This window comes from Oncorhynchus tshawytscha, linkage group LG19 (genome assembly GCF_018296145.1).
Source record: "Oncorhynchus tshawytscha isolate Ot180627B linkage group LG19, Otsh_v2.0, whole genome shotgun sequence".
Lineage (NCBI taxonomy): Eukaryota > Metazoa > Chordata > Actinopteri > Salmoniformes > Salmonidae > Oncorhynchus > Oncorhynchus tshawytscha.
Window position 1 is genome coordinate 18,937,204 of NC_056447.1, and position 13,972 is coordinate 18,951,175.

A 13,972-nucleotide genomic window follows, 5' to 3' on the forward strand; every position below is an offset into this window, starting at 1 on the left:
CTTGACTTTTTCCACATTTTGTTACATTACAGCTTTATTCTAAAACATTTTTTATTTAACATTTATTTAACTAGGCAAGTCAGTTAAGAACTAATTCTTATTTACAATGACGGCCTACCCCGACAAACCCGGACGACGCTGGGCCAATTAAATGTTTACTTTCCCCCCCTCATCTACACACAATACCCCATAATGCCAATGCAAAATTAGGTTTTTAATATTTTGCAATATTATTAAAATAAAAAAGCTGTAATATCACATTTACATAAGTATTCAGACCCTTCTCAGTACTTTGTTGAAGCACCTTTGGCAGCGACTAAAGCCTCGAAACTTCTTGGGTATGACGCTACAAGCTTGGCACACCTGTATTTGGGGAGTTTCTCCCATTCTTCTCTGCAGATCCTCTCAAGCTCTGTCAGGCAGGATGGAGAGCGTCGCTGCACAGCTATTTTCAGGTCTCTCCAGAGATGTTGGATTGGGTTCAAGTCCGGGCTCTGGCTGGGCCACTCAAGGACATTCAGAGACTAGTCCTGAAGCCACTCCTGCATTGTCTTTGCTTTGTGCTTAAGTTCGATGTCCTGATGGAAGGTGAACCTTCACCCCAGTCTGAGGTCCTGAGCGCTCTGGAGCAGGTTTTCATCAAGAATCTCTCTGTACTTTGCTCCGTTCAGCTTTCCCTTGATCCTGACTAGTCTCCCAGTCCCTGAAAACTACCCCACAGCATGATGCTACCACCACCACGCTTCACCATTGGGATTGTGCCAGGTTTCTTCCAGACGTGACACTTGGCATTCAGGCCAAAGAGTTCAATCTTGGTTTCATCAGACCAGAGAACATTGTTTCTCATGGTCTGAGTCCTGTAGGTGCCTTTTGGCAAACTCCAAGCGAGCTGTCATGTGCCTTTTACTGAGGAGTGGCTTCCATCTGGCCACTCTACCATAAAGGCTTTATTGGTGGTGTGCTGCAGAGATGGTTGTCCTTCTGGAAGGTTCTCCCATCTCCAAAGAGGAACTCTAGAGCTCTTTCAGAGTGACCATTGGGTTCTTGGTCACCTCCCTGACCAAGGCCTTTCCCCCCCGATTGCTCAGTTTGGCCGTGTGGCCAGCTCTAGGAAGAGTCTTGGTGGTTCCAAACTTCTTCCATTTAAGAATGATGGAGGCCACTGTGTTCAATGCTGCAGACATGTTTTTCCCCAGATCGGTGCCTCAACACAATCCTGTCTCGGAGCATTGTTTTTGCTCTGACATGTACTGTCAACTGTTGGACCTTCTATAGACAGATGTGTGCCTTTCCAAATCATGTCCAATTAATTACATTTACCACAGGTGGACTCGAATCAAGTTGTAGAAACATCTCAAGGATAATCAATGGAAACAAGACGCACCGGAGCTCAATTTCGGGGGGTCTGAATACTTATGTAAATAAGGTGTTTCTGATTTCGTTAAAAAAAAAAAAAGTGTAAAAATGTCTAAACCTGTTTTCGCTTTGTCATTATGGAGTATTGTGTTGTAACGCAACAAAATGTAGATAAAGTGAAGTGGAATACTTTCCGGATGCACTGTGCACCCTGCAAGCCTAGTAGCTGACACAACCTTTCACAGAGGCTGCAGGTGTGTCAGTCTCCAGCAGCCCAACACCATGAGGTTACCCATGGCACTAACGACAGACAGATCTCGACAGTATCTCCCTTTCCACTTCTCTGTCTCTTTCGCTTTCTCTCTCTCTCTCTCGGTCTCCTTCCCTTTATTTCTCTTGCCACCCCTTCTTCTCTCCATATGACAAGCACAGAACAAACCAAGCACTGCAGTCCAGACAAACACCTGACCCCCATCCATGTAGAACAGCATACCAGCCAACACCCCAGCTTAGGTGTGAACTAAAACAACACCATTTTATACAACAAAGACTGCAACCAAACAGCACTACCACATACGGAAACTCTGATGTCAAAACACACACCCCTCCCCCGACCTCCCACAATCCCTCCCTTCCCATCTGCATCCATCATCCATCCCTGGCATGGCTCCAGGTGCAGTAGTAGTTCCCCTAACCACAGATCTAATGTCAGATTATCTGTTTACCGTACTAATCATAAGCAGTAAGGATGAAAGAAATGATCTGACCCAGAATCAGTTGATTGTAACGTCGACCTCCCACCCGCCATGCCTCGAGTGCAATCTTACACAACAGTCCTCGTCAAAATCTGCCTGCTGCTTAAAACGAAACGTGTCAGAGACAGAGCAGCGTTACGCTCGCAGCTTTGCTCCTGCCCCACTTCTTCCATCCATCCATCCCTCCCTCCCTCCACCCCCCCCTCTATCTATCCCCCCATCCTAATTCAAACAGAAGAAGATAGGCTGCTAGCGCTGCTGGCGTCTCAGCGAGTCAGCTCAACTCATTATTGGCTAACACCTTTCAGCTCAACCAAACTGAGCGAGTGTGCGAGCGTGTGTGCACGTGTACATACATGTGTGTACCTGTGTGTGCGGTGCCTCGGGTCCAGATGGTACTGTAAAAATACAGCACTGATACCCCAAACACAGCAATATAGTGATTTGACACAGATATAAAGATAAAGCATTTCCACTTGCTCTCAGGTGAGATGAAATAGAACACAGACAAATAATGAACAAGCCTATTGCTGATGCACTTTAAATAATCTCCCCTCTTATGCAAATACATTAGCCAATACAAACCTTCTCACATATTAGCCATAATACACTTGTAAACTGTATGTGGCAAGTATATTAGCATAGATACTCATTCTGTATTGTATGTCTCTGATAAAGCAGTTAGGCATAATATAAGCCTTTTCATATATCAACTCGTAATAAATGCCACTACTCATATATCCCACAGACACCGATGGGCCTAAACCATAGGCATTGAGGGCTATCTTATGACAAAGGCCAAAACATTCTGTATGCCTTCTCATACTGTATATCAGACCTGACATGCTTGAATATAGGCTATTCACATATGTTGGTATTGATACTGCTCATATGTGTTGGCATTGATACTACTCATATGTTGGAATTGATACTAGTCATATGTTGGAATTGATACTAGTCATATGTTGGAATTGATACTACTCATATGTTGGAATTGTAACTACTCATATGATGGCATTGATACTACTAATATGTTGGCATTGACACTACCCATATGTATTGGTATCAATACTACTCATATGTTGGTATTGATACTACTCATATGTTAGTATTTACACTACTCATATGTTGGTATTGATACTACTCCCATGTGTTGGTATTGATACTACTCATACGTTGGCATTGATACTACTCCCATGTATTGGTATTGATACTACTCATACGTTGGTATTGATACTACTCATGTGTTAGTATTGATACTACTCATATGTTGGTATTGATACTACTCATATGTTGGTATTGATACTACTCATATGTTGGTATTGATACTACTCATATGTTGGTATTGATACTACTCATATGTTGGTATTGATACTACTCATACGTTGGTATTGATACTACTCATACGTTGGTATTGATACTACTCATACGTTGGTATTGATACTACTCATATGTTGGTATTGATACTACTCATATGTTGGTATTGATACTACTCATACGTTGGTATTGATACTACTCATACGTTGGTATTGATACTACTCATACGTTGGTATTGATACTACTCATAAGTTGGTATTGATACTACTCATATGTTAGTATTGATACGACTCATATGTTGGTATTGATACTACTCATACGTTGGTATTGATACTACTCATACGTTGGTATTGATACTACTCATACGTTGGTATTGATACTACTCATAAGTTGGTATTGATACTACTCATATGTTGGTATTGATACTACTCATAAGTTGGTATTGATACTACTCATAAGTTGGTATTGATACGACTCATACGTTGGTATTGATACGACTCATACATTGGTATTGATACTACTCATATGTTGGCATTGATACTACTCATATGCTAGCATTGATACTATTCATATGTTAGTATTGATACTACACATATGTTAGTATTGCTACGACACATACGTTAGTATTGATACTACTCAAGTGTTGGCATTGATACTACTCATATGTTAGTATTGATACTACTCACGTGAAACCATGATAACATATTCATGACAACCATTTCCAGCTAATCTTTGATGTTCTCATCATCATCATCCTCTGCTGTCCAGATACAATCCCACCCACTTGCTCATTAGCTGTATTGTATTCATAGTGCAGATGTCCAATAGAGGTATTAGACATTAGGGCTGTGACAATACCAGTATCGCAAGATTTCTTCCATGTGAAAACCACAAACACAAAGCCGAACAAACTCTTTGGTCCTTTATTAAAAAACTGTAGGTAAACATAGTGTGTGCTACAGCTTGGAAAATAAACAGATGAGACTCTGGATGACAACATATTGGTGTTTGTTTCCAACATTAGGGCTGTTTTCCTAAAGAGGTTATATCCGCTTCGTAATTAGTTTCCTTGCCATGATATTAACAAATATTGCGATACTGGTATCATCCCGGTCCTATTAGACATGCATGCATTAATGGTATCCCAGGCCATCCAGCCATAATATATGGTCTATCCTGTCGATCCTGAGTCGGGATTACCAGACAAGTCACTTTGCCCCTCCAGGGTCTAGAGGTATTCTGTGTGTGTGTGCCCAGACATCATCTTCACTCTACCAGGGTCTGTCTGTCTATCAATAGCCGTATGTTTCCATTCTATAGTCTTCAAGTGTTTTTGTGACTGTGTCTGTGTCTGTGTCTGTGTCTGTGTCTGCACAATCACTCCTATCTACTATTTCTCTGTGTCCAGCTAGAATCTTACTTCTCTCTCTATCACCAACACAACCCCCATTCACTGCCAAATCACCAAATCCTCTATATCTGTGCCCATTCACTCCTGTCAGTCTGCGTGCCCACTCCACAGCAGATGAGCGTGTGTATGTGTGTGTGTGTGTGTGTGTGTGCCAGTCTGAGGAATGGCGCTGCAGAGCCCTCTTGGCGGCCGTGTCGGCTCTGCCCGTTCACACTTGGCATGGCATCAGTGATGACTGAGTCAGATGCCTGGCCTCACCTCATGGCTCACCCCTCACCGCTCACAGAACGCATATTCTAGATTTATATAATGTTGTGTTCTGGACATATCTTCCGTCCTGTGTTTTAGTCCGGAACCAGACCCATTTCGGCATGCTTTGATGGGATGTGTAATATCATGTTGTTTTGGTTAGTTTGCTGTTGCTTTGTAATGTTGTAATGTGTTGATTTGACATCTTGGTTTGTGTTGGTTTGATGTTGTGATGTCTGTTGGATTGTGATGTTGGTTTGTGATGTTGTAATGTGTTGATTTGACATCTTGGTTTGTGTTGGTTTGATGTTGTGATGTCTGTTGGATTGTGATGTTGGTTTGTGATGTTGTAATGTGTTGATTTGACATCTTGGTTTGTGTTGGTTTGATGTTGTGATGTTGGTTTGTGATGTTGTGTTGCAATGTGTTGGTTTAATGTTGTGATGTGTTGGTTTCATTTGCAGTTGCTCTGTTGTGTTGGGATATCTCTTATTCGCCTGTGATGTTGGTTGCAACTTTGTGTTATAGTCTATTGGTTTGTTGTAGCGTACCCGTTTATGTCATGGTTGTGTGATTGTTGTGCAGTGAGATTGTGTTGTTATGCTAAAATATATAGTACGCAATCGTTCTTACAACATTACAAACTCTCTGGTCGTCAGGGGAACTGCAATTGTTTTTGGCTGTTTGTCTCTCTCTCTCTATCGTTCTCTACGTGTTTTGAGGTGTGCTGCTGGGTGACTGACGTCCGATGGTTTTGTCCTGCTGAGATGGGCTGGTGGCTGTGCTATTGTTGACATCTTGACAGGCACTCTGCTGTGGAGCAGCCAGCACCATGCAGACAGACAGACAGACAGACAGACAGACAGACAGACAGAATTTGACAGGGTGGCTGGTGTCGTCCGACTGGCTGTGTGAAAAGCTACAGCAGCATGCAGCAGTGGACCACTGTGCCTTTTTTCCTCCTCTGTGTGTCAGCACACTGCACCCTCTACAAACAACGGTGGACGACAACCGGCTCGGGTTGGATAGATAGACGGATGGATGAGGAGACAGACGGGATAGAGAGGGAGAGGAAAGGAGGGTGGGAGGGAAAGGGAAGAGGGGGAGGATATGGGGTGATTCTGGAGGAGGAGAAGACGGAATGACAGTCGGCCAGACAGAATGCATGGCATAGAGACAGACAAACAGAGAGACAGACAGGCAGACAGACGGAGGGAGGGTTGGGGGTGGGGAAGGCGTTGAGACATGTTACCTTTCGGGGGACGAGGATTTCTCAGAGTTCACGGACATGAGCGGTGCCTGTTAGCCGCTCGCTCGCCGAGGGACGACAGAGACGGCAAGGAACGACAAAACGGGCTCTCTGTTTCCTCTGCTTCGTCCTCTCTCCTTTCGTTCTGTGCTGTGTGTCTGTATAAGGGGGGGGGGGGCTGCCTCCCCTCCTCCTCTCTCTCTCTCACGCTCTCTTTCCCTCTTGCTCAGAGGAAAAGAAAGGATGGAGGACAACGCTCCAAGAAAGAGGAAAAGGAAAAAAAAGCAGATGTGGGCTGGTTAAGCAGAAATCTTGCTGCCTGTCAAGCGAGACGAGCAATGTCAGACACCCCTCCTCAGACCCCGCTTCCTTCCTCCCTTCCTTCCTTTACCTCTCACTTTCGCTTTTTCAGAGGCTGCTGTTTTTTCAATCTCCTTCCTGCCGTCCTCTGTCTTCCTTGCTTGGTTCTTAAATGGGTGATGAAATGAACACACAAGCTCCCAGTCTCAATCCAGTGTGTCTGTCTCTCTCTTCCTCCTTGTCTCTGTCTCTCTCTCTTTCTCGGTCTCTCTCTCTTTGTGTCTCTCTCTCTCTCTCTGTGTAACAGCAGTAGCTGGCTCTAGCAGGCCTTCTGCAGCTCTGCACAACAACAGAGCCCAGAGCGAGCTGGAACAAACCACTGCCTCACAGAGAGAGGGGGTTGGGAGGGCTGGGACCGACCGGAAAACGAAACCACTTCTCCTTGAGGCCATCTCTCCTCCCCCTCTCCCAGTGTGGTCCGGCCCTCGCTCCTTCCCTCTCTCCCTCCCTCCATCCCCCCTGCCTTATTACGACATCCTGTATCTCGGGGCAACGCCGCACAGATCTGACTCCCCCCCTCTCTATCTTCCATCCTTCTCTTCTCCCCGTCCTCGTTTCTCTCTTTTTCTTTCAATTCATTTCCAGCACTGTCTTTTCTGCCTCTACGGTTGTAATGTGTGCTTGTGTTCTCTTTTCTTTCTACATTCCCTCCACTCTCTCCAGCAGATGGGTCTATTTCTCCATGAGTGAACAACACATAGAGAGGTAGCCAGAGGGTGTGTCATGATGGGGGGGCCCTCTCTTACTGTCCTCCCCCCCATCTCTCTCTCTCTCTCTCTCTCTCTCTCTCTCTTCCTCTCTCTTTCCTCAATTTGACCTAAATATCAGTGTATCTGTGTGTCTGTCTGTCTGTCTGTGTGGTGGGGTGGGGATTCTGAGGTTGCTGTTACCGACTAATCAACCTCCGTTTGGAATGGAATTGCGCGGGTAAGAGTCTATACTGTCTGTACAAACGCACACCCACGGCACGCACTCACGCTGCTGAATGCATTCCATGCCCAATGTATTCAAGATTTACGAAAACATTTGGGTCAGGCAGAACCATTGCATAATGCACATGTACTTTACAGCACATGAAACATAGGCTGCAGAGAAAGGACATAGGCGTTCCAGTGTATTTTAGCCCTGGGAGAAACAGCGTTTCTAGCATTAGCACAGGAGCTAGGATAGCGTTCTGTGGTGGTCAGATGACTTCATGGGAAAATCCACATGTGATCCATATCTGGGGGCTCTGAGTGTGGGATTAAACAAGCTCAGATAAGAATCACAGACACAGATCTCTCCATAAATCGGCAAACAGAATACAACACATGTATAACACAGCACAGTCTAAATCACAAGGAGTACATGAAGCACACAAGAGAGTGACCCGTCCAATTGTCCTCATTCTCTGTGGCTGTGGGCCAATGGGAGAGGGGGAGGTACCACTAGTCTAGGTCACCATGCACCCTGATAGCTGAGCATTGCACTGTATTACTAGTAGAGCCCCCCCCACACACACACACACTAAACAATCCTGATGTCATAATTCCATAGAGGAGGCTAAGAACTGAGACTAAAGACCTGTCACCCATTTTAAAGACTGCCTCCTCACACATCAGTCACGTAAACACATTCCCACTTCAGTAAAGTATGTGCACGTGTACACGCACACACACACACAGTTCTGGGATGTCCTTTCTGCATGTCTTTCAGAGGGACTGAAGCTCTATAGGTGGAGCTGTGGCGAAAAGCGGGGACGAGAAAAAGAAGGATGAGAGAAATAAGGATGAGGACCAGTCTCTTGGCTATAAGAGAGGGGGAGCTGAGAGGACATCAGTCTCACTAGCAGTGGTATTTTGGGAGCCAGTATTGAGGCTGCCGGGAGCTATCTTTAAACGGCCTACTTCTCTCACTGCCTGGTGGTACTGAGGAGAGGGAGAGAGGGAGAGAGGGAGAGATGGATAGATAAAGAAAGAAAAAGAGAGAGAGATGGGATAGAGAGAGATGGGGAGAAGTAGAGAGAGACACAGAGAGTAAAATTGGAAACAAACAAAAAAGTATTTCCACAGGGCCATGGGGTGAGACAGGGATGCAGCTTATGCCCCACCCTCTTCACTAGAACAGTCTGCAGCACCCGGCCTCACCCTACACATCTGAAGTCAAATGTCTACTGTTTGTTGATGATCTGGGGCTTCTGTCCCCAACCAATGGTGGCCTACAAGAGCACCTAGATCTTCTGCACAGATTCTGTCAGATCCTGGGCCCTGACAGTAAATCTCAAAGACAAAAAAATGGTGTCTAAGAAAGGTCCCGTTGCCAGGACCACAAATATAATATTCCATATTTACACTGTTGCCCTAGAGCACACAAAAAACTATACATACATCGGCCTAAACATCAGAGCCACAGGCAACTTCCACAAAGCTGTGAACGATCTGAGAGACAAAGCAAGAAGGGCCTTATATGACATCAAAAGGAACATGAAAGTAGACATATCAATTAGGATCTGGCAAAAAATACATATCAGTTATGGAACCCATTGCCCTTCATGGTTGTGAGGTCTGGGGTCCGCTCACCAACCAAGAATTCACAAAATAGGACAAACAACAAAATTGAGAATTCTGCAAAAATATCCTCTGTGTACATCATTAAAAAAAAAAATGCATGCAGAGCAGAAGTGACTGACCACAGTGACTGACCCAAACTTAAGGAAAGCTTTGACTATGTACAGACTCAGTGAGCATAGCCTTGCTATTGAGAAAGGCTGCCGTAGGCAGACCTGGCTCTCAAGAGAAGACAGACTATGTACACACTGCCCACAAAATGAGGTGGAAACTGAGCTGCATTTCCTAACCTCCTGCCAAATGTATGACCATATTAGCGACACATATTTCCCTCAGATTACACAGACCCACAAAGAATTCGGGAAAAAAAGCACATTTGGATAAACTGAATTACCAGTGTGCCATCACAGCAGCAAGATGTGTGACCTGATGCCACAAGAAAAGGGCAACCAGTGAAGAACAAACACCATTGTAAATACAACCTATATGTATGTTTATTTATTTTCCCTTTTGCACATGAATTATTTGCACATAATATGACATTCGAAATGTCTTTATTCTTTTGGAACTTTAGTGTAATGTTTATTGTTTCTTTTTTATTGTTTAATATCTACTTCACTTGCTTTGGCAGTGTTAACATATGTTTCCCATGCCAATAAAGCCCTTAAATTGAAATTGCAAGCACATACTGTGGGCATGCAGGCACACAAACAGGACTGTGTCCAAGTGCATAACATCACCAACAACTCGTCCTTTTAAAGAGAACTTGAGCAGATCTGGGGATCTGTAATTGACTATATTCCCTAGGAAACCCTACATGCCTCTCTGTGAAGGACTATGTGCCCTGGCATGCCTTACTACCAGCTGATGTCTGGCGGGGTGTATATTAGCATGATTAGACAGGTTGATTGACAGACTGAAGACAGCCCAGGTCTGGCCTAGAGTGGGTCAATTTCAGTCATCCTTATAGAACTCCATATAGAGGCGCCTTCACATCCATGTACTCCTAACAAACAGCATGCCTTTCACTCACACACACACACACCAGTTACCCCTATATTCCTTGAGCGCTGCTTAATCGTTACCGCCACTCCAAAACGAGATGATTTACATATCTCCCCGGGAGAGTCTTTTTGTTGTTGAGCGACTGTGAGAAAGTCACTTCCGGTGACTTAAAAAAAAATAAAGTCACTCTACTCTAACATTGCATGAAAAGTAAATGATGTTGACACCATCTGAAATATACTGACGTACGCCACTGCACTGTAGGGTGATGACGAGGAGCAAGCGGTGGCTGTGCGCTCGTGGCTCTCTTCGATCTGAGCAATGAAGCACCTTTTTTCTACTTCCCCAGAGTCAGATGAACTCGTGGACACCATGTTTGTGTCTCTGCGTGCAGTTTGAAGTTGCGAACCAGCGAAACGACCTTCAGCTTCCTTCAAATTGCACGCAGAGACATAAAAATGGTCACCGACGTGGCCTTCTCACATTCATTCCACAGAAATACTCTCATGGGGGTCATACTCCCCCCGGAGCAGAGAGCAACCACCAGCCCTCCCCCTACCTTTGCCACCACTGTTAGAAAAAAAATCCTATGGGAAACAATGCACACACACACACACACACACAGTGCTAAACCTGGGTGATATCGACAAAAATCCATATTGCCATAAATTGTCTGAACTGATGCGATAACGATAGATTGAAAGCTAACTTCATAACATGAATGTGCACCACAGTTGTTTTGACTATTATTCTTTAAATCGACTCCTACCACTAGTTTGACGGCCAGCAGCATACCACCCTGCATGCCACTCCTGAAGCTAAGCAGGGTTGGTCCTGGTCAGACCCTAGATGGGAGACCAGATAATATTGAAGGGCCTGTAGGAGGCACTCTTTCCTCTGGTCAATTTTTTTAAATATTATCCCAATGCCCCAGCACCATGACCGGGGGACATTGCCCTGTGTAGGGTCCCGTCTTTCAGATGGCCCATTAAATGGGTTTCCTGACTCTCTGTGGTCACTAAAGATCCCATGGCCCTACTTGTAAGAGTAGGGGTGTTAACCCTGGTGTCCTGGCATGAATCCCAATCTGACTCTCATAATGGCGACCTAATCATCCCCAACTTCCAATGGGCTCATTCTTCCCCTGTAACTATTCCCCAGGTCGTTGCTGTAAAAGAGCATGTGTTCCCAGTCAACTTACCGGGTAAAAAAACGATTGTAGCCATCAGTTGGAAACCCATTTAAATTATATTTTTTTGCTGGTATATGATCAACAATCACTGACATCAGCGAATGTATTTCATTTCAAACTTGACATTTCTCTAGTATAGGCTACTTATCCTAATGAAAGATATCAACTAAATGCCTGAGATATTTTCTGTTATTAGTCCAGCTCTACATAGTGCTGCTGTCCGTAGTGTGATCCCTAGTGTAATGAGGCACAGTAAGCAGATAGAGAGCCACACACACACACACTGAGTAGACAGAGTAGATCTTCCTAGTTCCTTAACACTGTTGAATGCGCCTGGTTTCCCCAGAGACAGGACAGGTAAGCAGCTGGCACTTTATCAGCTTACTGTGCCTCATTACACTAGGAAACACACTAAGGACAGCAGTACTGTGTACTATGCCCAAATCCCAGCACCGGGCACACACACGCGCACAAACACACACACAAAGCAGGTGGGGAGGGACGGGGGCCGGGGACAGTGTGCAGTCTCATTAGCTAAGTGGTGTATGTTTAATTGATGGACGAAGGACGGCCTTTGACCTCTATCACCACTCACTCTGACCTCTGTGATTTGATTAGATTTTTATTGTTGGACATAAAAGACTGTAAAAAAAAACACCAGCAAATCAGCTGCACATGGTTTTAATTTTGGAAATCTGTTTTAAGAGATGTGTAATTCCTATTGGAATCGATCCAGAGTTGGGATATCTAACATTTAGCTTTTTTTTTTCTCACCCACAACCTACATTCTGAATGACTGCCAAGGTTGGGAAGATTTAGACATGAGACTACCTTAAACATACAAACTGGAACAACCATTTCAGTAACGGGTGAAATAAGTAACAGACTGCCATAGTTTTGATTTTTGTAAAAATATTTTGGAGTTGCATAAGATTAATTAATGTATTCATGTACATTCAAAAACATAGATATTGAAACAAACCATTCTAAAAAAAAGAACCTGCAATAGAGCATGCTGGGAAATATGACAATGATGGGTGTGGTGTTGATTCAACTCTGGTTAATCGAGGGACCCCCCCCCTTTGAGCCAATGCGCAGTCATCTTGACTCAAACATTCTTACAGTCTAATAAATACCTTTCATATATGCTATCGGTAAAATAATCATTTGGTTGTGTTTATGAAGGTCTTGGGTATCATCAGAATACCAACAAAAAAAAACGTATTTAAAATAACACAATAGCATTTTCAAAGCTCCAAAAAGTCACTTTGAAAAATCAACACCGGCCACTTTGCTCTGCGCTATTAAAGGGACAAATCTGCAGGCTTCCATAGCGTAGCTCCCTCGTCAAGAACCCCAAACTTAACTCAAAGGTCCTTTATCGGGCAAGAGTTCTCCAAGGAACCTTAAGAGCTGAGGAAGAACCATTTAAGAACCTTGATTTTCTTCTCAGTGTATGTCATGGCTTGCTATAAGGCACAGCAGCTATGCCCTATTTAGCTATGACTAAGTATCGTGGTTATTATACACACAATGCACAACAACAACAACAAGCAATTTATGTGTTTGTTTTGGACTGGTAGAACTAGAAATGAGGAAGCCCTGCACAAAGCCTCTGTTCCCAACCAACAGCATAGTTACTGGATCTCACTGGATGATGGGATAGAGCTCTCTGGTGTTCACTGAGAGAACTGCACTCTGCCTGAGCCTCAAATTGAACACAATTTTATTTTTACCAAATAGAAACCGTTTAAGCGGCGATACAAGGCACAGGGTAGAAATAAAAACAGAAATGGGTTAGGGAAACAGGCTAAATCAGAAAGCCTTTCAGACTTTCATCTACCTGTACCAGGCAGAACAACCTGGTCTCAGAGCATTTTGTATTATTCTGTATGTAAATCAGAAGCACTCCATTTAATATGGCAGGACAACCTGGTCTCAGAGCATTTCGTATTATTTTGTACATAAGTCTAAGACACTCCATTTAGTAAATGTTACGTTTTGTATGGTATGTATTAACTTGTGGATGTCCATCACCCATTCCGTATGATATATTATGAATGACAATTAATTTTAAATGTTACAAATTTGCAATACGTACAATATTTTACGAACTTGCAAAACTTATGTTATGTTAAGAATTTGGGCTAGGTGGCTATCGCTAGCTAGCTAACATTCCCTAGGTTAGGGTTTAGGGTTAAGTTTAGGGTTAAGTCTAGGAGTTAGGTTGAAGGGTTAAGGTTAGGGGAAGGGTTAGCTAAAAGGGTTAAGGTTACGGTTAGGAGAGGGGTTAGCTAACATTCTAAGTAGTTACAAAGTAGCTAAAAAGTAGTAAGTAGTTGAAAAGTTGGTAATTAGCTCAAATGCAAACGTTGTCAGTGATGAGATTTGAACTCGCAACCTTTGGGGTGATAGACGTTTGCGTTATACACCCACCCACCCTGACCGACCAACCGGTTGATAGACGTTTGCGTTATACACCCACCCACCACCCTACTTAAGTAACCATCTGTCTCATGTAACCATACAAAC

At 43.8% G+C, this 13,972-nt stretch overlaps 1 protein-coding gene across 7 annotated transcripts in view; it reads right to left on the reverse strand.

Annotated features, from left to right (window-relative positions):
* Positions 1–13,972, reverse strand: part of LOC112218165 (SRSF protein kinase 2) — a 67,844-nt gene that overhangs the window by 42,656 nt on the left and 11,216 nt on the right. Inside the window, exon 1 of one of the 7 annotated variants that reach the window (XM_042301421.1) lies at positions 6,341–7,007. The exons of the other annotated variants lie outside the window; for them this stretch is intronic. Within the exon in view, the coding sequence (XP_042157355.1) occupies positions 6,341–6,378 (38 nt within the window). The 5' untranslated portion in view covers positions 6,379–7,007. Of the gene's footprint in view, positions 1–6,340; positions 7,008–13,972 lie in introns of those variants that run through there. 7 annotated transcript variants of the gene reach the window in all.